This window comes from Falco cherrug, chromosome 1 (assembly GCF_023634085.1).
Source record: "Falco cherrug isolate bFalChe1 chromosome 1, bFalChe1.pri, whole genome shotgun sequence".
Taxonomy (NCBI): Eukaryota; Metazoa; Chordata; class Aves; order Falconiformes; family Falconidae; genus Falco; species Falco cherrug.
The window spans coordinates 71,933,467-71,956,266 of NC_073697.1; the positions used below are offsets into that span (position 1 = coordinate 71,933,467).

Sequence of the window (22,800 nt, forward strand, 5' to 3'; positions counted from 1 at the left end):
AATTATATTTAAGTAAATCATAGACTTGGGCACTGGAGAATGTCTCGGCACTGGATATTTTACCAAACTAACACTTTCAAACACTTTCAAGAATTCCATATAAAATTGCTGTGGTGGTGTTCTGCTTTGTGATAATTCAACATTGAATTATCTCTTGAAAGTACAAATCAGAGCTTGCAGGCACTCACGTGCATGGTAGCTCGGTAGAAGAGCCCATGATGTAAGAGGACTTGTGTGCTAATGATGACTGACTTGTTTATGTCAGCAGAAAGAGTCATGGAGTTGCACAGCTAGGTTAATGATTTGATGCTAAGTTTACCAAGAGATTAGACTTTAACAGAAGATCCTTAATTGCTGAATTTATTATACATACACGTGTTTAATATCCAGATTTCAGTATTTGTTCCTATGGGGTTACCTGTGCAGTCAGATCTGAAGATTTTTTCAGCAACATAAAAACTTTTTTCAGGTGCAATTCAGTTGGAGAGTCCTGATCTCTTCCCAAGGCAGGTTGTGTGTGAACCAACAGTGTGAACCGGATCACTATTCAAAATAGAATGAGAGGGGATTTAATTCCACTTAATTGATCTCATCTGTAGTAACATGGATTCAGCAGAAACAAGAGCGTAATAATATCTCAATTCTCAGAGTATTCTAACAAAATGTTTTCTGTGGAGGCCAAGCTAGTTTATTGTACCAGCTAAGGTACGTTTAACTCATGACTTAAACAGAAGCCAAAGAAGGCCTGTTTAAACCTAGCTTGAGGACAGAAAGGAGTATGGAGAGGTAAAGTATCCTCCATATGCCAGATACATGTTTTTTCCAAGGCATTCCTTACTTCATGAATGGTAGACAATATAACAACAGTATTCAAAGTAGAAGAAAAAAAAAAACCCATAGAGCTAGGGAATAAAGTACAACAAACCTCCTCACTTCTGTCCTCTTCAGGATCACGCAAAGCCCATTTTTGTTGTTGTAATCTGCAAAGCATAGTAAACACCTGCTGTTAGTATCTTTATTAGGATAGTTGCTGGGGTCCAAAACAATAAACCTGTTATAAAATGTCTCTAATAAGAATGATTTAATGCAGCCATCTAGTGGTGTCTTCACATGAAGGAATTGGAGAATGAAAAATAGTTCATACTATCCTACAGTATTTCTCCCTGCAGATCTCCATCCACACTCAGCTGAAGATTAATTTGTTTGTATGATTGCGCAGCTCTGGACAGCATGTTTCTGACAGACCTTCCCACTGGCTCCCTGACTCTGAGGTAATCCAGGTGGGTTCAGGGCCACCCACAGCAGTGCCATGCGAGCCTCCATTTAGGAGCTTTCCTGTGAACAAGCAGGGTCCACCACTTCCCATCAGAGCATGATCTGCCCCTTAGCACATGACGACACTATGAAAAAGCCGCAGAAGTGATGAAAAAGTAAATAATTTCCCAAGAGACAAACTTGTCTGACAAAGCACAAGTGTTTCCTCAGACCTTAAACTAGGTCAGTGTTTATTGAACATCACTTGGCTTCACATATACCTCAACACTCCCGTGTTTCTGCTCTCCTGCCACATCCCACCACCCAGCAAGTCCACCAGGAAACAGCACAGGTGAGTTGTATAGCTCCAGCATCATGTGCTCCAGCATGCAGAGACATGGCTCTGGCAGCTCTATTTTTACATGCTTGTAAGATCACCCTCCCTGACCATGCATCACAGGCAAGTGGTTGTTCCCACACAGCATAATCCCCTCTACTGCTTCTAGGTTATCAAATGGAGAGCACGGACCCCAGTGACAAAACCCACTGTGCTACACAGATAATTGGGAGACAGCCCAATGTTTTGTTGAAGGCCTGTCAGATATCTTCAGGTGCTCAGGACACATGAAAAAAGTGTTTTGCTTGCAAGACACATAAATCATACCACATGTCATGATAGATTTCTTGTTTTTTTAAATGCAGCAGGCAGACCAGGCTGAATACTGAAAACTTTAAAAACTTTCTTCTAAAAATCCTTATTCCTGGGACATTACACATCACCAGTGCTTGCAGTCCGATGGAGGGTACCAAAGGTGCTCAAAAAAGCTATTAAAAAGGAAAACTTTCCTGGGAAAAACTGTTTAACATCCCTGGGCACCTGAAATACAGATCACAATGATCCAGAAGTGCATGGCCACTCTAGTGCCAGGTGTTCACCTCTATTACAGGAGCACAGCAGCATGGCCATGATCATATAGAAGCTGGACTTGACCAGCAGCAGCAGGGCTGGGGTACAGGCTGCCCAGCAGCACTTCCACATGGCTGGAAGCACTGACACACCACAGGGCCACCGTGTCCCAGACAAGAGCTCAGACAGCTGCTGGGGCATAGCACTGCTGCCAGTCTGCATCAGTGAAGCTAAAGATGGGCTCGGGGATTTGGGAGCTGGGCGTTCAGCCTGCCAACAGCAAGTGCTGCTGACCTCCTCCCCCACCACATGAAACAGGGCTGAGATACTGTCATGGTTTAAGCCCAGCCAGAAACTAAGTACCACGCTCACTCACTCTTACCCACACACATACCCGGCCCTGTGGGATGGGAAGGAGAATCAGATAAAGGTAAAACTCATGGGCTGAGACAAGAACAATTCAGTAATTAAAGTTTTTTAAAAAAAGTAGTAATAATAATAACAACAACAACAATAATAATTGTAAATTGTAATGAAGATGAGAGGGAAAGGGAGAAATAAAACCCAAGGGAAAACAAGTGAGACACAATACAATCCACCCACTGGCCAATTCCCAGACAGTTCCTGAGTAGTGATAGGTGGCTCCTGGCCAACTACACCCAGTGTATATACTGAACGTTACAAAAGTGATTTATCCCTTATTCTTCTAGGAACCTCAGAAATTAAACTTACAACTCAGAAAATCTGCAAATCTTCTAATAGAAAATAAGAGTAAAAAAATGATGCATGCTTCAAGAATCTAAATCTAATTCTAAATAATCTTTGGTATCCAGGAAAGAGAAACACAGAAATTGGGAAAGATACAAAAGGAAAAGCAGAAGCAAAAAAGGGTATGTATTCTTTTTAAAACATAGATTCCTTCATGACACTGTTTCAGCAGTTAGTATACCTAGTAGAGGCTTGCAATTTCTGATAGTGATATAAGGCTCTCCTGTTTGTCTCTCAGTTTCTCAAAACACTGAATAAAAAAGATGCAATAAAGCATTCAGAGTCACAGTTTATTAGGAGTCACATACCTGAATACAACAACAAAGGAATTTTTTATTTTCAGAGTGTAACTGGATGTGTAACAGCATTTAATGTATTAAATATCCTGTCTCCAGGATATTACTGAAGCTGTTTGGGTGTCATCAAGCAAAAACTAAACTATGTGATACCTAAAATCAACAAATACAAAAAGCTTTATAATTTTGACTCCTTACAAATCAGCTATTTGTGGAGTAACACTTGACTGCTAATACAGCAATGAAGGTATCCTGACGAAACACTGACTTTTAATCAAAACTCATAGCAAAGACAACCGAAAAATAACCACCAGCACAGATCTGGCGTTTAACTAGTAATAGGTATGGTGTTTTTCTTCTGTTCAGCAGGTGTCCCTCAAAACCAAAGGATTGTTGAGGCACATTTCATGCAGTATCCAGAGTATTCAGCTTATTACTATTACTGTATCAGTATATTAGTGCTTAGCGTGGTGGGTATATTTAACCTGGAAAGATACAGAATACTCAGCATCAATTAGGTACTTGAGAGATGTTTTATATTAAATTAATTTCCTGTACTCATGAAACATCCATCAATTGGATGTAACAGTTTTTGTGAAATGTGTATGTGTCTGGTAATACAAAAAAGCATCAGAAAAGAAAGTGTGACCACTGGCTTGAAAACTAAAGTAGGGAATCAAGCAGAAAATCAGGCAGGTGTCTAATCTTGGATCAAATAGTTTTTTCTTGTAACCTGATTTATTAATTCAATTCAGTTTGTTCACTGTTAACAGAACTTGGTTTTATGGATTTCATTTCGGGTTGGAAGACCATGGAGAGTGTACCAAAGCTGTTATCTGACTATATGGCAAAGAAATTTTATTTGCATGTCCTGGTGTCATATACATTGCTATTTGACAAAAATCAATCATGGTTTTTTAATCTTATGGTTTCAGGAAAGGGTTAAGTTACCAAAAAATCAAATCTTCCTTATACTGTTCATGAGGCTCATTTAATATATTTTATTATATATAAATTATAATATATAAAGAATAATACTGTTAATTTAATCATAGAAGCTGAATATTGCCCTGCCTTATGAGTCATGCATTTAAAAAGAAAATGAAAAAAAAAAGACACATCTTCAAATGCTCCAAGAAAACCTCATTCCTGCTGCTAATTCATATGTAAAACTGAAAATTAACATGCAGTCAATGAGGCTATTTCCACAGCTTTAGGTACCCAGTGCTGAGCCTTTATGAAGAAAGTGTACGCGCAATGAAGTCTGTGTTCCACTTTCAAACTGAAGTATGTGTCTGGGCTTTTAGGCAACAGTAAGCGAGTTTCAAGATGAGTTAGCCTACAGAACCTAGGGCTTTGTACATCTGCACTCCACCTGACTGCAGGAACTTTGAGCAAATTTCTACCTTGCTGCAAAAGTTTCATTACTTAATTATATAACCATCATAAACTGACAGGACAGAGCAATAAAATTTTCAGCTTATGTAATAGGAACTGCATAGGATTGGAGCAGACCCAAGAAGCATGGGGTGGGAGAATCATTTAACAGGTTACAAAGATCTCTATTGAAGGATGTTTGAAAGTACTTTGTCTTCACAAATATTTTTGTCATACTCTTCTTTAGTGCGACTATCTGTGTCAAGGACAATTTAGCAAAGAGCAAGGGAAGAAAACTTTGACAAATTTCTCCTCAGCATGAGGACAGTTTTTATGGGGATACAAAAAAGCTACTGAGCCAACCGATCAAACTATCACTTTCACAGCCTGGCAAAGGCCAGAAATACTACTAAATTGATGAACAAGCCACAGCAATGAGGTTGCCCAAAGCTCTAATGAAACAGGAATGTCTAAAGACAGTAAGTGAATACTATACATATCCAAGCTCCATATATCAATTTTTTGTGTTTGTGGGTTGGGCTTTTTTCTGAAGTTTAAACCAAACTTTTACATGGTTGATTTTCTTTGTTGCAGCAATCAAACTGTCCTCATTTTCTAAGGATTGATCTTAAATTTTTGAAGACTCTCAATTGAATTTAAGCTATATTTTTGGCTGGTCTCATTATTTAACAAATTGATTTAATATCTAATATTTAATAATATGTATTAAAACTTAATATGTTTTTAAGAAAGTGCAGCTCACACAAATATGGAATGGTTAGCACTGAAATGTAATAAGGGATGGTAATTAGCAGTATATTATTTGAATCATATTGTACAAAGCAGTAGAAAGCTTTGTTGTTATCCTGTAATGTTTATACACACATTTTGCAAATGCTGTCGTGCTTTTAATGTATTTCCAGCACCAAGTCCCACAGAATATTACAGCGCAACTGTGCAAAACCTTCCCCAGCGAACAGGATTACCACTGTGAACAGGTTATTCTGCTCAACAGACCCTTCTTTGAGTGCTGAACATTGAACCCATAAGACTGTAATGCCTTTTGCCCTCTTTTGAGTAACTTATTCCAATCCACAGCCCTTTGAACTTCTGGAAACCCCTCAGCACCATCAGCAATTACACAGCACGTCATGAATGCACAAATTAGTTATCAAAGATTAGCAAATACCATCATGTCTGCCAATTTGCTGTAACTTCTGCACACAGAACTTTTTGCCCTGCTATAAAGGTTACCCATAATTCTCTTAAATACTTTTAAAGCATAAACAAATAAAACTGAAGGTGATAACTCCAAAATAACTCATTAAATGTTTTAATTGAGTTCTCGCACTTCCCTACCAAGAAAACACTACAAGAAGTTCCTCCCAATACACGTTTCCCTAACACCACATGTACATCTGCACAGCCTTAATTTTGTAGCAGTGACAAGTCTCAAAAAAAGTAATGAATTAGCCTAGCAACTCTGTAATAAATATAAACACATATATAGATTTCTGCAGGTTTGGGACAAAAAAAACCCAATTGCTTTTTTTAAAAAAATCTAAACCTACACGAAGCAAAATTCGATTGCTATAAAATAACTCTGCCTTAAGTCAATTGCAGCTTGCACTTTACCGATTATTTTGAACTGTTGCTACGTAAAAATGCGTGGAAGCACTTCTGAGTAGTGACGAGTTCTGTCATTGTAGCAGTGCCACCCAGTGGTTACCTGTCCACTACTTCCTATGCATACTGCCCATCAGCTTCTGAACATGCTGCGGGAGTTGAATTTCTGCACAGCTCCAGCAGCTGCCTGCAGCAGACACCTGTGGCCGAGGTTTGCCCTGTGAGGTTGTCCACAGAACGTTCTGCCATCCTCACTGCTAAGTTCTTTGACCAGCTGCAACCTGCCAAGCACCAGTGGAGAGCTGTTCAGCTGCCCTTTCCTTGAGCCAGTGAATGTGTTACTGCTAACTTTCCAGTAACTTGGAGATTCTCTTGCCCCTTTGATAGCAATCACTAACTGGGCAGGACTTCAAATTTCAGCAGATAATTGGAGAGCTCATCAAATTCTGCTCGATTCCCAAAACATCACTGGTTTCACTGCTGACCAAATAACTATGTTTGAAAGATGAGCAAAGACATTTATACATACCAGAAGAACATGCTGTCAAGTGCCAAGCAAGGAGGTGCCAGCATAACCCTTCCACCACTTGTATCTTTAAAATTTCCTAGCTTTGTTCATTTACTATTAATTTATTAGAATCAGCACATAAAACATCAGCTTTTTGTGTTTTATTCAATTTTCAATGAAAGCAAATAAGTGAGCATATTTAACCACAAATCTCCCCAAATTACTTATTTCCATATCTAAAATACTAAAAAGCTTTCACTATCCCAGCCTCATGTGTCTCTATTGCAAAACTGTCATGGACACTTTCATACTTATTTTAAATACAACTAATTAACATAAGCCTTTGTTTTGAAAAGTTATTTTATTTTCATATACTTTAGAATTATGCAAGGATTAATTAGTGAATATTAGGGTTAATTAGTGAAGTTGTTGCTCAGATTTTTCCTTTGGAACCAACCGTTTCTTGAAATACTGAAGAATATTTTAAATATATTTGTATTTACAAAATTAGAATATTTTAATTAACTAAGAACTATCCAAAGAAATATCAACCAGCTTTGAACAATTTAAATGAAATAAATTGAGTTTTAAAATATTTCCATTTTTCAACTAGCTATATTTGTACTTTAAAAAATAAATTTATGCCAATTTGAAGACAGACAAGGATTTCTAGTATTTTAACTGCTACTCAATTATTATCCTCCAGTACTTCATAGGAAACAAACCATAATTCAAAAGGATGGTTTTGAGAGCAGCACCCCACAAAAAGTGCTACACTTAAGCATCACAGCTGAAATCTGTGCACAGGTTATCCCAGGCTTAGTGGGATTCTTCTAGGGAAATATATCTATCAAACCCACTTAAATTACACTGGTTTTATTCAGGAAATTGTATTAACGGAGGAAAAATTACCTTTGGGTCAATCTAGCATCATTTCTGTTTGGGGAAAATAAATGTCTGTGTGAACACATTTCAGTTTTGCCTGTGGGTAGGCATATCAGTCCTCTGCAGCCTCCCTGTGCCTCATCAATCTGTTCACCAGTGTGTGTGGTTGCAGCCAGCAGTTACAGCACCAAGCCACCACCTCCTAGTTTTGATGGCGGCATATGGCCAGCTTCTGCAATTGGTACTCAGACTGCCCTGGGATGAACATCCTGGCAGATCACTTGCATATACTTTCAGCATATACATATAAGCTGAAAGAGGATAGGTTTAGGTTAGATATTAGGAAGAAATTCTTTACTGTGAGGGTGGTAAGGCACCGGAAGAGGCTGCCCAGGAGCAGCTGTGGATGCCTCATCCCTGGAAGTGTTCAGGGCCAGGTTGGATGCAGCTTTGAGCAACCTGGTCTACTAGAAGATGCCCCTGGCTCGGTCTTTAAGGTCCCTTCCAACCCAAACCATTCTATGATTCTATAATATAATTGCTGCCAAGCTTGAAAGTGACTACTTGCCCTACATCTTCTTGTACTTCAAAATCAAATTAAGGTACAGAAACCCCTCACTAAAAATTAATGCCTCCAGGATGGACACAATAATACAATTTAAAATAAAAAGAAGTTTTTTAAAAACCAAAAGTAATACAGATCCGAAACAGGTTTTTTGGGCTTTATCCCCACTTGCCACACAGAACAGAGAACATCCTCCAAGCCAAAACATGATTGTAAGGCCTCACTCCCACATGGCTCACAATGCTTCCATGCTCTCCTCTTTTCTCAATCCAAACTGATGCTCCTGATTAGCACATTAACATCTGCTAGAACAGCAGCAAAACGAACCCAATGTAAAAACCACAGTAGCACTAGGAGCCCTCACCTATAGAACTTATATATATAAACCTGAAACACGCATGACAAAGCATAGATACTTCAGTCAAGAGCACAGTGCAGTAAGTTGATTTACTCGCATAGTAATGAGAATAGGAAGAAAATTGCAAAACCACTTACCATATCCAGGGGCTTCCAATAGTACACAGCAACATTGGAGGCAGCATCAGAAAACTGCAAGGGAAGGAAAAATTAAAAAAAGATAATTGGACAATTTGCTTTGGACAAATTGGACAAATTGAAATTGGACAATGAGCATTAAGGAGTTATGATTTATGTGTCTGTGCTTTTGCCTACTAGAGTCAGTACCAACAGTTTCCAGAATACCAAAGATACTAACAAAAGCAGAGCACCTGCAGACTTCAGCTAAGCAGAAAAATGTTTGGAGGCTTTTTGGAAGCACTGACAAACCAGACATGACCAAGATCATGAAATCCACACAAGGGGCTGGCAGAGCTGAGTTTAACTACGGAAATGGACAAGACCTGCTTTGATTTCAACAACAAAGTTTTAGTGGTGGCCAGTGAACACAAACTGAGGTAACTAGTGGAAAGGCTCAAGAAAGCCATGGGGAGACACATCCTTTCGTTCCTTCTCAATGCCTTTCACCATATGTGAAAACTATACAGCACTCTTACTGTCCAAATTACCTTTTAGGAAGGTTTCAGCTTTCCTGAGCCTACAGATTTATTTTTTTATTTTAGTTATGTTATTAAACGTTATGCTACTTTTATATTATTTATTAAATGCTATAGTTGTTTATGTTGTGTTATTAAAGTTTGTTTTTCCCCAAGCTGGTGCTGTTGTCTAACTGTGGTACTCACTTAGCTTGTTAAGCTTGTCACTGGAAAATAAAAATTCCATTTCTTACTGAGGGGGACTTAGTTACACCCAACCATTCCCCAAGCACCAGCATCTCACGTAAAATCCCAACAGCCCATGGCATAACTGTTCTGTTCTAAGACCTGGTCTTACACAACCATGTCTGCAGACCTCACAAGAAGCCCTTCCTACCCTGCCTGGAGTGAGATTCTTCAGAAAAATGAAACAACAGCGTGAACAGGTTAATGATCCCAACTGGTAGCAACAGACCCTTTGCTTCAAAGGCCGCAGGATGGGATCTCAAGGGCCCAGCCAAAACTTCGTTTCACTGCAGGTCCCTTACCCTACACTGGAACAGGTCTGCCTTCACACAGTTTGAAGCACGCTGCTGCCCAGTAAAGCCACCACCACTACAGTTTAGCCAGCCAAGTATAGATTCAGGTGTGAAGCACCCACACTGGAGACATGAGGCCAGCCCCCATCAGTGTCCAGGTGAGACAGAAGGCACCAAGTACCTCTGGCTGGCCACAAGACAGGCTCTACCCGCAGAGGCAACATACAACGCTCCACCAAAGGGTTCAATTCCATCCTTTTCCTCAGGAAGGACACTGGATAGCCCAGTGATCAGTGGCCTAGACCCATGTGCCAGGCCATCGTGTCTGCTCCCTCACCAGCAGAAGTGTGTACATCTGCCTGCCAGACCGACAGGGTCATGTTCTAACAGGTTAATGCCGCCCCCAGAAGCCACCACACGACATGACACACCCCACACACCCCCCACACCACCCACACACCCTCCCTCCCTCCCACACCACACACACCACACCACCACCGCACCAACACCACCACACCAACACCCCAACACCACCACCACACCAACACCACCACCACACCAACACCACCAACACACTGACGCGAGTTCCCTCACAAATAGCCACACCCCCCGTACCGGGGTCCGCAAGGAGAGAACTGCGGCAGGGGGCTCGCGCGCCGCCTCACAGCGCCTACCCGCCCCGCCCCGCTCGATCCCGCGGCGCAGCGCGCATGCGCGGCGCAGGAGGCGGCGGCAGCTGAGGCGCAGCGGCTGCCGTTCGCGCAGCTGATCCCGCTCCCGCCGCTTTCCCCTTCTGCCGGGTAGCGGTGGCCGCGCGCCATGGCGAGCGGGGTGAGGCGGCGCGCGCGCGCGCGAACGCGTGTGGGCTCCGTGGGGACGCGCGCGGCGGGGTGCTGCCGCCCGGGGCGCGCGGAGGGGCCCGCGCGGCGCCTGCAGCCCCCGCGCGTGGGAGGCTGAGGCGGGTGGGCCCGGGTCGCGCGCCGGTCAGCAGGCGGGGGCGGCTTTCCCGGGCCGGGGCTGCGGGTCCGCGCGGGGTGGTCGCTCCCGTCCGAACGCCGCCGTGCGCGCGCCTGTGCGCGGGGGCGGCCCGGCCCGGTCCGGCCTGGCGCCTCCGGGTCCCCGCGCGGCGCGGACCAGGCGCGCGGCACGCGTGGGCGTCGCTGGTGGCGCGTGGGGGGCCGGTGCTGTACTTGCCGCGCTAGGAGCGAAAGCGCACGCTGCAGCCAGCCCCGCGTGCTCTCCCGCTGCTCGCTGAGCGGGAGCAGCAGCGGACGCGGCTGGGAAGGAGCCGCCGCGCAGCGCGGGCGATCCGCGGGGCCGCAGCCCGCAGCCGCGCCGCTCCGTTTCTGGCACAGCTGGGCCCGCTTGCCCTGTAGGCCGTGGCCCGGCAGCTTGCCGCGCTGCTGCGGGAGCGGGGCGAGGACCCGCACCTCCTCCGTGCCGCCGCAGTTACCGCGCAGCTGCTGATGCGGCCCGGGGCCGGCCGGGCGGCCGCGTCCGCCCAGGCGGTGGGAGCTGCGCGGGCCGGCTGGGCAGCCCCTGTCACTGCCGAACGCCACCGCCTGTGGAGGGGGACAGCGAGAGCGTGCGGACCGACAGGCGACTCCGCAGTCGCGATCCTGTGCTAATGTAATAACAGAGAAAACGAAGAATGGGTGAAGGTTGAGGTGGGTTTTTTTTCCAGTTGTTGGTTTTAGGGTTTCCAGCAGCGGGACAGCAGCAAGTTTGACTGCTGGAGAGCCCGAATTGGGGGCTGACCTGATGCCCTTGCTGAGTGGCCCAGGGACCCTCAGGGCTGTGTGGCCTAACTGCACCTTCAAAAGCCAGCTTGTTTAACAGTTTCTGAATCGGGAGATACTATCTCAAAATATGCTTCCAGATGCTAGTTTTGGGAAGATCAGAACTTACCCCATATGGAGACTTTTCTCCCCCCTTTAATCCTGTGCTTAGCTAAGCTTGTAGAAATTCAGATTTTAGGAATGCGCAGTCTCCTGTGCAAGAACAAGTGATTGCGTCAGAGAAGGGTGAGGTATGGTTTACGAACCAGTAAACTATTTACTGAATGATGGCCCCTCTTGCATTTTATGCCTTGAATTTAGATTTTCTGGCAAAATTTTTGGTGCATTTAGAGATTATGACCACATTCAGTGCATTTTTATATTATTTATCCTTGTAATAAAATGCAGGGCAAGGGGAATTCACCATTTTAGGCTAAGGGTATTTCTATCCAATATATGCTCCTGCCAGCTGTAGGATTGGGTACCTGTTTTCTGTTTAGGTTGGCAGCATTTATTTTAGCAAGTTTAAGCCAAGGTAAACGCCCGCAGTTTTGCTATTACAGGTACAGCGAGGGTGTTGGCTGGCTCTGGCAAAGTCCAATACAATTTACTGTACAACAAAAATACTACAGAAGGTCCTAAACTACCCATTATTTCCTTCTATACATACAAGAGAGAAATCATACCAGGCAAGGTGAACATGTGATCTTGGTGCTGTTACCTCTTGCAGGCGGTGAAATTTCAAGAAGACTGGATGACTGTATGTCTGCCTTTCAATGATTCTACAGCAACACAACAGCTAGTTTGAATGCACAAAATGTCATTTTCTTGTATCAGTTTGTAGTGTATGCTATTAAATGCTTCATATTTCCAATAGTCATAGGAAGGGCTTAGACCAGGGGTCCTCAAACCATGGCCCACGGGCCAGATACAACCCCCCAGGGTCCTCAGTCAGGCCCCCGGTATTTACAGAACTCCCCCGCCGGGGGTTGGGGGGGGAAACCAAGCAGCCACAGGTGGCTGCCTGCCACTTCATCCATGCGCTGGTCCCCTGTTTAAAAAGTTAGAGGACCGCTGGCTTAGACCTTGTTTATATGGAAGAGAATCAGTGCATGTCTTCTGGTATAACTGAACTCCAAAATACATGGATGCTGTTCTGGAGTAGGTTGTGAAGGGATCTGTTCTGAAGCAGTCTCGTCTGTCACACCTTTCCTCAGGTTTTAAGCTCTGGAAATTGATTTCACAACTCATATGTGTCTCCTGCAGGAAGCTATTGAGTACCACATTTGTTGAAATATGTACCTGTCAGAAAGCAAAATCCAGATTATCTGATACCCAGCTATCCTGAAGGACAGACTCAGATACTGACATCTAATTGTACTCCAGATGCTTGCACCCTTGCAGCACCTGAAGCTGCTCTGGATTGTATGGCTATAATGCCTGCTGATTTCCTTAGTCACTTGCGCGTATGTACCTGTTGACAAGATTAGATTTACAGACCGACAGATCCTGCCCTGTCATCCAGGTTCTGCACTGTTTGGCTTGAAAAGCTTCTTGGGATATATAGATGTAGTAGCTGCGGAGCAGGGTTTGTCAGGGTGCTGAGGGCAGTGAATGAAGACTTGCTAACAGTAATCCACAGAATCTCTGCCAAAGTGTTAGTGCACAATAACTTGTTGACAGTAACCATATAGCAAAGTCTGTCTGGTCCCTGTGCATCACTGGAGGGGTTTGCCTTTCAGCTTCATGTACATGTTTCTCCTTGCCAAAATCATACTTGGAAGCCATCCTAAGGAACAAGGAATTCACTCTTGATGTGGCTTTCAGACCCTTATGTGACCTCCAGTTTGCTGATTTTTTTTTTTTAACTTTGAATGTTCTGCTCAAGGAACACATCTCAAATAAATGCCAGTCCGTTATTTTAAACCACCATATTTATTATGCAATTTTCCATTCCTATTGCTTATTTCACTGCAGTATTTGAGTATCCTAAGCAGTCCTGGGTTTATTATGTTTTTTGCTCAGTAAGAGAATTGCATCCAAATTTCAGATCTTGGTTTACTCATTATTGTTTAGCTTCCTGAAAGCAAATGTAGGGCAATTAAGCCTTTGTGTTGAAATTATAAATTTCAGATCTGGGATTCTTTCCAAAAGCCAGTAGTGTTTCTGTCATTTTCTCACTTGGCTGAACAAGAATTACTTGAAATGAACCACACAACAGATGTCCTCTTTTTTTGTTGTCGTTTAGGTTATTAAATGCAAGGCTGCTGTTGCCTGGGAGGCAGGTAAACCTCTCTCTCTGGAGGAGGTGGAGGTTGCTCCACCAAAAGCTCATGAAGTTCGTATCAAGGTAATTAAATCAATCATTAGCTGTGTGCATTGTATTTTGGGAGGCAAAGTACCAAAGCTGGACAGTTTGTTTACCAACAGCAGAAATGTTGAATGGATAGCATTAGTTCATTAGTATCTTAGCTGGCTTTACAAAGAAGAAAATTATGGTATTTAGATCTTCTGTTTATGAAAAACACTCAATTTTTAATGGTCTCACTTCACAGTCTGGTGTAAAGATCATGGCTAGTCTTGGGGATCAATTCCAGTTGTTACAGACTAAGCCCCCACACAATATCTGAAGTAGGAACACCTTTGATCTTACTTGAAGGGTAGCAGCTTGTGAGCTGTTGCAGCTGTGTAACATGCTGGATTTTACTTCAGTCAGGCTGTAAGTTACTAGCTGCTGAGCCATGATTGGTCTCTTGGATTCCACATACCCAGGTTTCTGATTTGATTAGGACTTTCCAGTAGCCTGTATCTGCCAAAAATACACATGAAGGTGAAATTTGTCTCTGTGGAAAGGGTCTCTGCATGGTGTTTTAATACTTAAACTGGATTTATGCGGCACTGAGAGTTGTGTGCACTGTCTCTGGTCATTTTACCATTGAGAAACTAACTTACATCAAATCTGAGATGCCAACCTACTTTGAGACAACTTGAAGTACTGATTTCAAGCTTTAGGAAACCAGAGGTCATATTTTACCCATTTCAGCATCAGAATTTAGTTGATGGAAGTGAGAAAAGACGTACTATCACGACTTTACTTTTTCAAAGTAAGAAGAAGTGCCTTGCCTTGGCACCCCTGTGCCTTGCCAGGAGTGAAAGGACGTTGGCCATATCACAAATGCTGCCGGGCTGGCAGATTTGTCCCAGCAATTGCTCTGAATTTCTGACCAAAGGGAAACATTTAGATCTGTGCTTCTGTTCTGTTCTTCAAGATGCCTCAGATTATATATTTCTTCACAGATAATTGCCACTGCTGTCTGTCACACTGATGCCTATACTCTGAGTGGTGCTGATCCTGAAGGATGTTTCCCTGTGATCTTGGGTCATGAAGGAGCAGGAATTGTAGACAGTGTTGGGGAAGGAGTAACAAAAGTAAAGCCGGGTAAGAAAATTATCTTACAAGTTTTCTGCCTTCATTAAAAGTGTTATTTTACTACAAGGTCAACTGCTAGATTGGGCCACTGAGATGCTATATTGCAGGAGTCAATGTAATGTCTTATTCTGGGGTGTAATACTGTATAGATTTGTCTGTGAGATACAACACTAATCTAATCAATGTGCTCTTGGTTTAATGCTTGAAGGAGCCTAGCATGCTGATTTATTACTTGAAATTAGATCAGTATAATTAGAATGGCTTTGTTTTGGTGGTGGCTTTTTTTTCAACTGATAGTTGTTACTTGTTGCTATAATTAAAGGGCTTTAAAATGTTTAATGATGTTGTTCACTGTTGATTTGGGGTGGTTTTGTTTTACAGTAACATTCCTATTTGTTCTGGAATGATGAATTTCTGATTGGCTGTCTGCTCAGACATGAAGAAAGTGTTTTATCTAGCACTCTATAAACAATGCTACTCTATACCTTAAACATGTTTTAATACACAAAGGTTTTAAGTGAACACAGGCTCACATAAAAGCCATGAAAATTGAGTAACTTAATGCCTTACTTGACTTGATAATGAGCCACAGATTATTTTTTTTCTTAGGGGACACCGTTATCCCTCTATACATCCCCCAGTGTGGAGAGTGCAAGTTCTGTAAGAATCCTAAAACAAATCTATGCCAGAAGATAAGGTCCGTATGCTTTTTATTTTGACACACAGTATAGTATTTGTTCAGTGTATACCTGTTCTGGTTATCAAAAGTAATTGACAGGAGCTGTCTTTGAAGAATAAATCTCTTGATGCATCATTTAATGACTTGGAAAGTACATTTTTTAGGGAGTCAGTTACATGTTACTTTCCCTTATTCCTTAAAGTTTCTTTTCTTTTTCCCCGTAAATAAATCTGTTTCTCAGTTTTCATGTGTGTGAAGGTGTGAACTGCTAGCTTGTGTCCACAGCTTTGAAAACATAAATGCTCTGACTCCATATTTAATCCATACTTAAGGGCAGCACTTCAGGGAATTTAGCTTTTGGGAGTCAGTACCGAAGCTGTCAAGTGACACAGAGTTATGCCAAAAGCTCTTTTTTCCTCAACACCTGCTTCCAGCTAAATTTCCAACTCCCATTCTGAAAAAAAATCTCCTAAACCTAAAAAAACCCCTGGTGACATAATTGGCAGGCACTATTAAAGGGAATTGTACTGAAGGAGGCGAAGATGGGGTTGTAGTGGCACAGGCAGCTGGCACTGGTAGCCAACAAGGTCAATGTGTTGATAAACTCCCATTTCTTTCAGTGCTTCTATGAAGGAATTAACAGCATAAAGTTTTAGGAGTTTAGCATTTGATTTCTTGGAACTCCTGGGTTTATTGGAATGAATAAAAAATAATGGTGCAAGTGTGCAACTGCATCTCTGTGCTACTTAATGGATACTGTCTGGTGAGAGTATTTTATGTTTAAGACTGACTGACTGTACTTTCCTTTTTGCCTTAAGAATTACTCAAGGGAGAGGACTCATGCCTGATGGTACCAGCAGGTTCACCTGCAAAGGAAAGCAGCTTTACCACTTCATGGGGACTAGCACCTTCTCAGAGTATACTGTCGTGGCTGACATCTCAGTAGCCAAGATAGATGCTGCAGCACCTCTCGATAAAGTGTGCCTGCTGGGTTGTGGCATCTCTACTGGCTATGGGGCTGCTGTTAACACTGCTAAGGTAAAGGTTGTGGTTGCCTCTGGCTTTTATCTGCAACTACATCTGCACCAAAGTATACATGTAGCTTAGGGACTAGGTTGGGACTGTAAACATGATGTACAAAATTTCTGTTTCTTCTTCCTCTTCAACTGATGAAGTTTAGCAAAGAATTTCTGACTTCATTGTAAAGGCCTGATGCCCTTTAGAGGAAGTCCAGGAAGAAGGTTCTGCATCCCTTTTGATATCAGCTATGTAGAAATTACTTTTCCAATTCATCTTAATCTTGCTGCAAGTTATTCCGATAGTTTGAAGCTCAGGGTGAGACAGAGCTGCTAGGTGAGTGTGTATGAGTCTAGGGCAGGTTAGAGGAGTTGAGTCTTTGGGCAAAAATAAAAGCTTATTACCTAAGGAGGTTTTGGATGAAAGTTCTGTATAGTTTCCCTTATCTAAGTGATAAAGTCTCGTAGCCATATATATTTACCTTCATGTTTCCTTCATTACAGACTTCTTAACTTGTGTTTCTGACTCATGTGGAAGGATGAATTTTCTGTGTTGCTTATGGCTTCTTTCTTATTCCTAGGTGGAACCTGGCTCTACATGTGCTGTCTTTGGTTTAGGAGGAGTTGGGCTGGCAGTTATTATGGGCTGCAAAATAGCAGGAGCATCCCGTATCATTGGCATCGATCTTAACAAGGATAAGTATGCCAAAGCCAAAGAGTTTGGAGCTACTGAGTGCATTAGCCCTCAAGACTTCAAGAAGCCCATACAGGAGGTGCTGGTTGAGATGACCAGTGGTGGTGTAGACTATTCATTTGAGTGCATTGGTAATGTTGGAGTCATGGTGAGTGTTTGTGTTGACAGTAGTATGTAGAGGGAGGGGATAGCTAGCTGTCATTTAAAACAACTAAGCTGAATAGCACAATGAGCTGCTTTCTTGTTACAGAAAACATGCCATACTAATTTATTTATAGTTTAAATAGTAAAAAGACCAGTTTACATCCCAGTCCTCATGTAATGAAAGCAGATGCTACTTCTTAGGTTGAAAATGACACTTGTAATTTTCAGACTTATCCTTACCAGGAGTTCTTTGAAATCCAGAGTTCCCATATGTTGATGGTTTAAAAATTAACAAAACCCACATAAAATATATTGTACAACAAATAGGAAAATCTCAAGGAGTGCTCAGTATTTCCCCAATTCCTCAAATACTGAATTTAACCTTTGGAAATGCAGAAGTATTACTGAATGAAAGGCTAGGTTTTCAGGAATCACAACAGTATTCCTAACTGTCAGTAACATGGTCTCTTATTACAGTTTATCCCAACTCCCAGTGGGAATTCAGAGTGACTTCTCTGAAAGCCAGACAGGATATAAAAAGAGAAAAGTGAATCTTTAACAGTGTAAGAAAGTCTGAACCAGTGGAAAATTTAACATAATTTTCAGTGTATTTATTGTACCTTACATACTAATGTGGTGATTCATTAAATACTGGGAAAAGGAAGTGCAACCTGTACCAGTATATGCAGCATAAATGTTAACAATAAATGTTCTGCTTTGTCCTATCCATCTGTGAAGAGGGCTGCCTTGGAAGCCTGCCACAAAGGCTGGGGTGTCAGTGTGATAGTTGGAGTAGCTGCTGCTGGTCAGGAGATCTCCACACGGCCATTCCAGCTAGTAACTGGGCGGACTTGGAAAGGGACTGCGTTTGGAGGTAACTTTTTTTTGGTATGGGTATAAAAATAACTTACTGTGGGTTAAAGCTAGGAAAAACACACTGCCTTGGTTTTGCTTGTGCAAGGAATATACTACTGACAGGCTATTAGTAATTGCTGTGTTGAGTTTTAAGATAAAGACTTAAAATCTGATTCCTATAGACAGGCTATAAAAAAACACATAGGTATGGTATCTCACATACTTTGAAGAGAGAATATAACTATGCTATATAGTACTAAAAGAATGGTACAGAGGGACTGCTTTATCACAAAATAAAGCCTTGGTTCAGTTTGGTCCAGTGAAAGGACCCAGTCTTTGGGGAGATGGGAACTCGCATAAACATGTTTGTGTTGCTTAATCACTAAGTAAATCATGGGTCTAACATAGGAATGTGCTATAAAGAGCTTTAAAATAAAAAGCAACAAGTGCTTGATACTAATTCTTTTGCTGTCAAACCAAAACCATATTGAGACTTGTACAGCTACTGACAACTTGGGGATTCACTAATTGCTGAAGTTCGTAAAGTGTCCAGACGTGATGTTGTTATTACACTGCCCTTTCTCCAAGGAATACAGAACTTAGTTGGGTCATAAAGACACATAGAGGGGTTGATACAGATGCCTCATATGTGCTTTTCCTGGGTGAGGGCTGCTGTTGTGTTGAATGCCGCAATACCTAGTGAAAGGTTAGTGGACTTACGTGTTTGGATAATGTGTACTCTTCCAAACCTAGCAGGCCTCTTGCATTCCTTGCTCAGTGCCTGCCTAGAGCAGGAGTGACAAACAGGTCTCAGTTCATTTTCATATTTATCACCCAAGTGCCCGTCTAAGGGCTGTATTTTTTTCTTTCTGTTTTCCAAATGCATGCTTTCTATTTTTCAGGCTGGAAGAGCGTAGACAATGTACCGAAACTGGTGACTGACTACATGTCCAAAAAGATCAAGGTTGATGAATTTGTGACTCACACTCTGCCTTTTGACAAAATTAATGAGGCTTTTGAGCTGATGCATACAGGAAAGAGGTAATCCATCATAATACTGAATGGTGTAGAAGATGAGACACTGTCAAAATACAGGTTCCCTGCTCACTGTCACGTTTTAAACAGGGAGCATAAAGGCTGACATACACCATGCACATTCATTCTGAGATAAGCAAATACATTTTCTCTGTGGTTCTAGGCATATGCCAAAACACAGGCAGAGTAAAAAGCAAGCAATAATGTGTAAAGGAAATACACAAGTATGTAAAGCTCATAAAGGGGACAAGCCAGTCATAGACTTCCAACATTGCTGAAACATTCTTCCTCAGAAAAAGAAATGCAGAGACTGAAGGAGAGTTCACATTAATACATTTTTACAAGTCATTAAGCTATTAGTCTATTTTAATTAAATAGTAGATTTCAGTATATTTTCTAACTATTTAGGATAGATTACCAGCACAATCACTTGGAATGATCTACTAATACGCTATATTTTAAATATTTTTTTCTAGTTTGAACTGCGGTAGAACATTCATATGGTGGGTTTGTACTAAACGTACAGCAGTTTCTGGCTTTATTAAGATAAATGTAAGTTTGGACTGTTACATGCTGCAGACTTGGGCTACGCTGTATTAAACTTCCCAGCAAGGCCCAACTCCACTGCATATTGAAGTGACTCTTATTTGCTGGTAAAAAAAGAAACCAAGCTGCTGGATGTGTGATGAGCCTTGATGCCCTTATAGCAGTATAGTTTGCAAGTAGTGATCAACCTGCAATGCTTTTGCAAAGTAGGATATTGTTACAGAGGATATATTGGGTGATCCTTGTAGAGCCCTGTACAGATACAGGCATGGATGTGCTTTAGGGAAAATGGGGATACTGTGGCAGAACTTCTGTCTGCAGCTTAAAATCTAATGCACACAAGGGGAAAAGACTAGACACTTTTAGCCTGAGATGTGTTAAAACTTGTCCTACTGTGTCTTTTCAAGAGCAGGCCTCTTTTAAATGAGTATTTTAATGAGATGCTCTGTAATTTGTTGGAAATTCAGAGACTCTTAATGAGATAGCTACCAGTGTCTCTAAGAGCAGAAACCCAGCTTATTTACAAGATTAGGTCACATACTTTCTAAGAATGTTTTAAATGAAGGAAGAATCAACAGGTGTACAAGAGGAAAAACTGGAGGGTTGTTCTAGTGGAAATCTTTTCCTGCATGTTTGCACTAATGCAGGCAACTGTTTATCCATAGTTAGGTTCATCTGCAGGTGGATAAACAGCAGCATTATCTCAAGAAACCAGCATGGTGTTTCTAACTTTCTCAAAAGTAATAACTTTACCTGCTTTATCTCATATATAGTCCTGTTTTGGGTAAGCCTGTTATCAGTAACTGCATTTTGTACTTTTTACAATTGGAAACACTTCATCTATGTAAATTTCATCCAGCGGTTGATCCCATTTCCCAGTTACAAACTTCTGTATCATTTCAGTACTTTATTCCTAGATAAGCATACCCTATGAAACAATGTTACTTACTTACTAACAATTAAGTTAACAATGTAAGTTACTTAGAATTCTCCAAGTAGCCAAAAGAGGGAATGCCTGTAAATGTTAATGTTACTGATCCACATTCTTGGCTAGCTACTCAAAACCGGCAGGTAGTTTGAAAAAGCTTCCATTTTGAGTATATCTTATTGGAGGAGAGACTAAAAAATCCCAAAGATAACAAGCATTACTAATCCATTTTAAACCAGTATTTTTAATAAATATTAAGAGGCATAAGCATAACTTCATTCTTACAAAAGACAGAAGTTAAGTTGAATCATGTCTTGGCAATGAAAGAGAGGGGACAGAAGGGGGGAAAATGGACTTACTGGTAACTTTTTTCTTTTTCTCTTTCTTTTCTGTTTTAAGCATTCGAACTGTCCTAAAGCTTTAGAGTCAAATGTGGACCTTCCAATTGGCCAGCAGCATGGTAACTGTCCTTTTATAATGGAATTTCTGATAGAAAGTAGAATGAAGCAAATGGAAACTCACCGGAACTAGGAAGATGATGTATTTTAGGGTGAGCATTCTGAATAACAAAAAAATTGGTAACCACTGAATAGAGCTACATAATTAGCATGGGTTGTGGAACTTACAGTGCCTAATTCAGTTAATCTACTTAATAAATGCTTATTTCTAAACACGGTGTTGGAATTATTGAGCATTAAGACTGTGACTGCTGTATCTTACTGTTTTCCTCTAGTGATTTTGGGGTATGTGCGTACATGACAGAGGAATATTCTTCAGTCAATAGGAAATTATGTGGGATTCATTACTCTAGGCAGCTACACAAAGTACAGCTGGGTTGAGAAGCAGCATTGATGGGCTGAACTGTACTGAGAGTGGCAAGAACTCCAACTCCACCTGCCAAGCTTCTGAGGCTATTGTAGGACTACAAAGGATGTACCATCTAGCTGTCCCTTAAAGCTAGTTAACTGTAGAGCAGAGTGTAGTTGGATATATGACCTAAACATCCAGGTGTACCTGCGTTCACTTAGGAAGTTCAAATTCTGCCTTGTTTCCTGTTTGGCTCATTATTGTAAGGATAATAGCATAGACGACAACAGTCACTTGCCCTAGTGGTGTCCTCCAAGACTTCAGTAGCAGTTTTGCTATTTTCTTAAACTTACTGGCAATTGAAGCAGCCTTGGCAGCCAACGCAGCAAAAACAAACAGCGTGGGACTGTTACCTCTATTTAGTCAGAAATAGGGTCATGCCATTTGAAGCAGGTAACATTACTATTAGTGCAACAGCCCACTTGCTCTTGAGGGGTGCAAGGGAACAACAGTAAAGAGCATTGTGTGATGAAGGTTTCAGGGTTTTGTGGGGATTTTTTGTTTGTTGGGAGTGGTTAAGTCTTAATTTTGGAGTTGCAGGTGTCTTTTCTTAACTGTAGTTGAAGTGATCTGACTGGATAAAATTTCTTTGAATTGAAACCTGGAAGCAGTGCCACACATGCAGAAAAACAGAGGAACTGCAGAAAACAGACTGCAAAGCAGAGGCAGGAAGGCTACCCAGTTAAAGAAAAGTTATACACATAAAAAGTCAGTGCTTTTCAGTGAACCAAGGACACTGATGAAGAGAGAAGTTTCATGTTTTAAGGGGGTCTGGTCAAAACAACTGTTTTTGAACACTGAATGCCAACAGTGATCTTACTAGAAATTCTGTTTTGCTACTAACAATAACCTTACCCCAAGACACTGCTATACAGCTGGGACAGTTGTATCTTTTCCATTTGTCAGTGGAAAGATAGCCCTGGAGCATTCCAAAAATAGTTGAGGTAGCTGCATTTCTGGCTTCATTTCAAACAGAGTAAACACCAAAGTTAACTCCTGTGAGTGTCATAAGAATTAATAAAAAATAAATTAAAAAATCATAAAAAGTGGAAGTGAGCCTTCCAATGCGGCAATGAAGTAATTCTTACTCCTTTGTAGCTCTGGATAAAGA

At 41.6% G+C, this 22,800-nt stretch overlaps 1 protein-coding gene and 2 long non-coding RNA genes across 3 annotated transcripts; 2 read left to right on the plus strand and 1 right to left on the minus strand.

Annotated features, from left to right (window-relative positions):
* Positions 1-344: 344 nt before the first annotated feature.
* Positions 345-2,790, minus strand: LOC129735294 (uncharacterized). The gene is made up of 2 exons (XR_008730716.1): positions 2,674-2,790; positions 345-2,172 (listed from the first exon to the last, which is right to left on the minus strand). It is a non-coding gene; the product is annotated as an uncharacterized LOC129735294 (long non-coding RNA).
* Positions 2,791-2,978: 188 nt separating this feature from the next.
* Positions 2,979-7,282, plus strand: LOC129735293 (uncharacterized). The gene is made up of 3 exons (XR_008730715.1): positions 2,979-3,051; positions 3,999-5,081; positions 5,526-7,282. It is a non-coding gene; the product is annotated as an uncharacterized LOC129735293 (long non-coding RNA).
* A 3,113-nt stretch (positions 7,283-10,395) lies between these two features.
* On the plus strand, positions 10,396-21,493 carry LOC102055955 (alcohol dehydrogenase class-3). The gene is made up of 9 exons (XM_055701054.1): positions 10,396-10,548; positions 13,744-13,845; positions 14,793-14,934; positions 15,535-15,622; positions 16,423-16,642; positions 17,202-17,462; positions 18,197-18,332; positions 19,216-19,354; positions 21,222-21,493. The coding sequence occupies exons 1-9, from the start codon at positions 10,537-10,539 to the stop codon at positions 21,244-21,246; spliced, it is 1,125 nt and encodes a 374-aa protein (XP_055557029.1). The 5' UTR covers positions 10,396-10,536; the 3' UTR covers positions 21,247-21,493.
* The last annotated feature ends 1,307 nt before the right edge of the window (positions 21,494-22,800 follow it).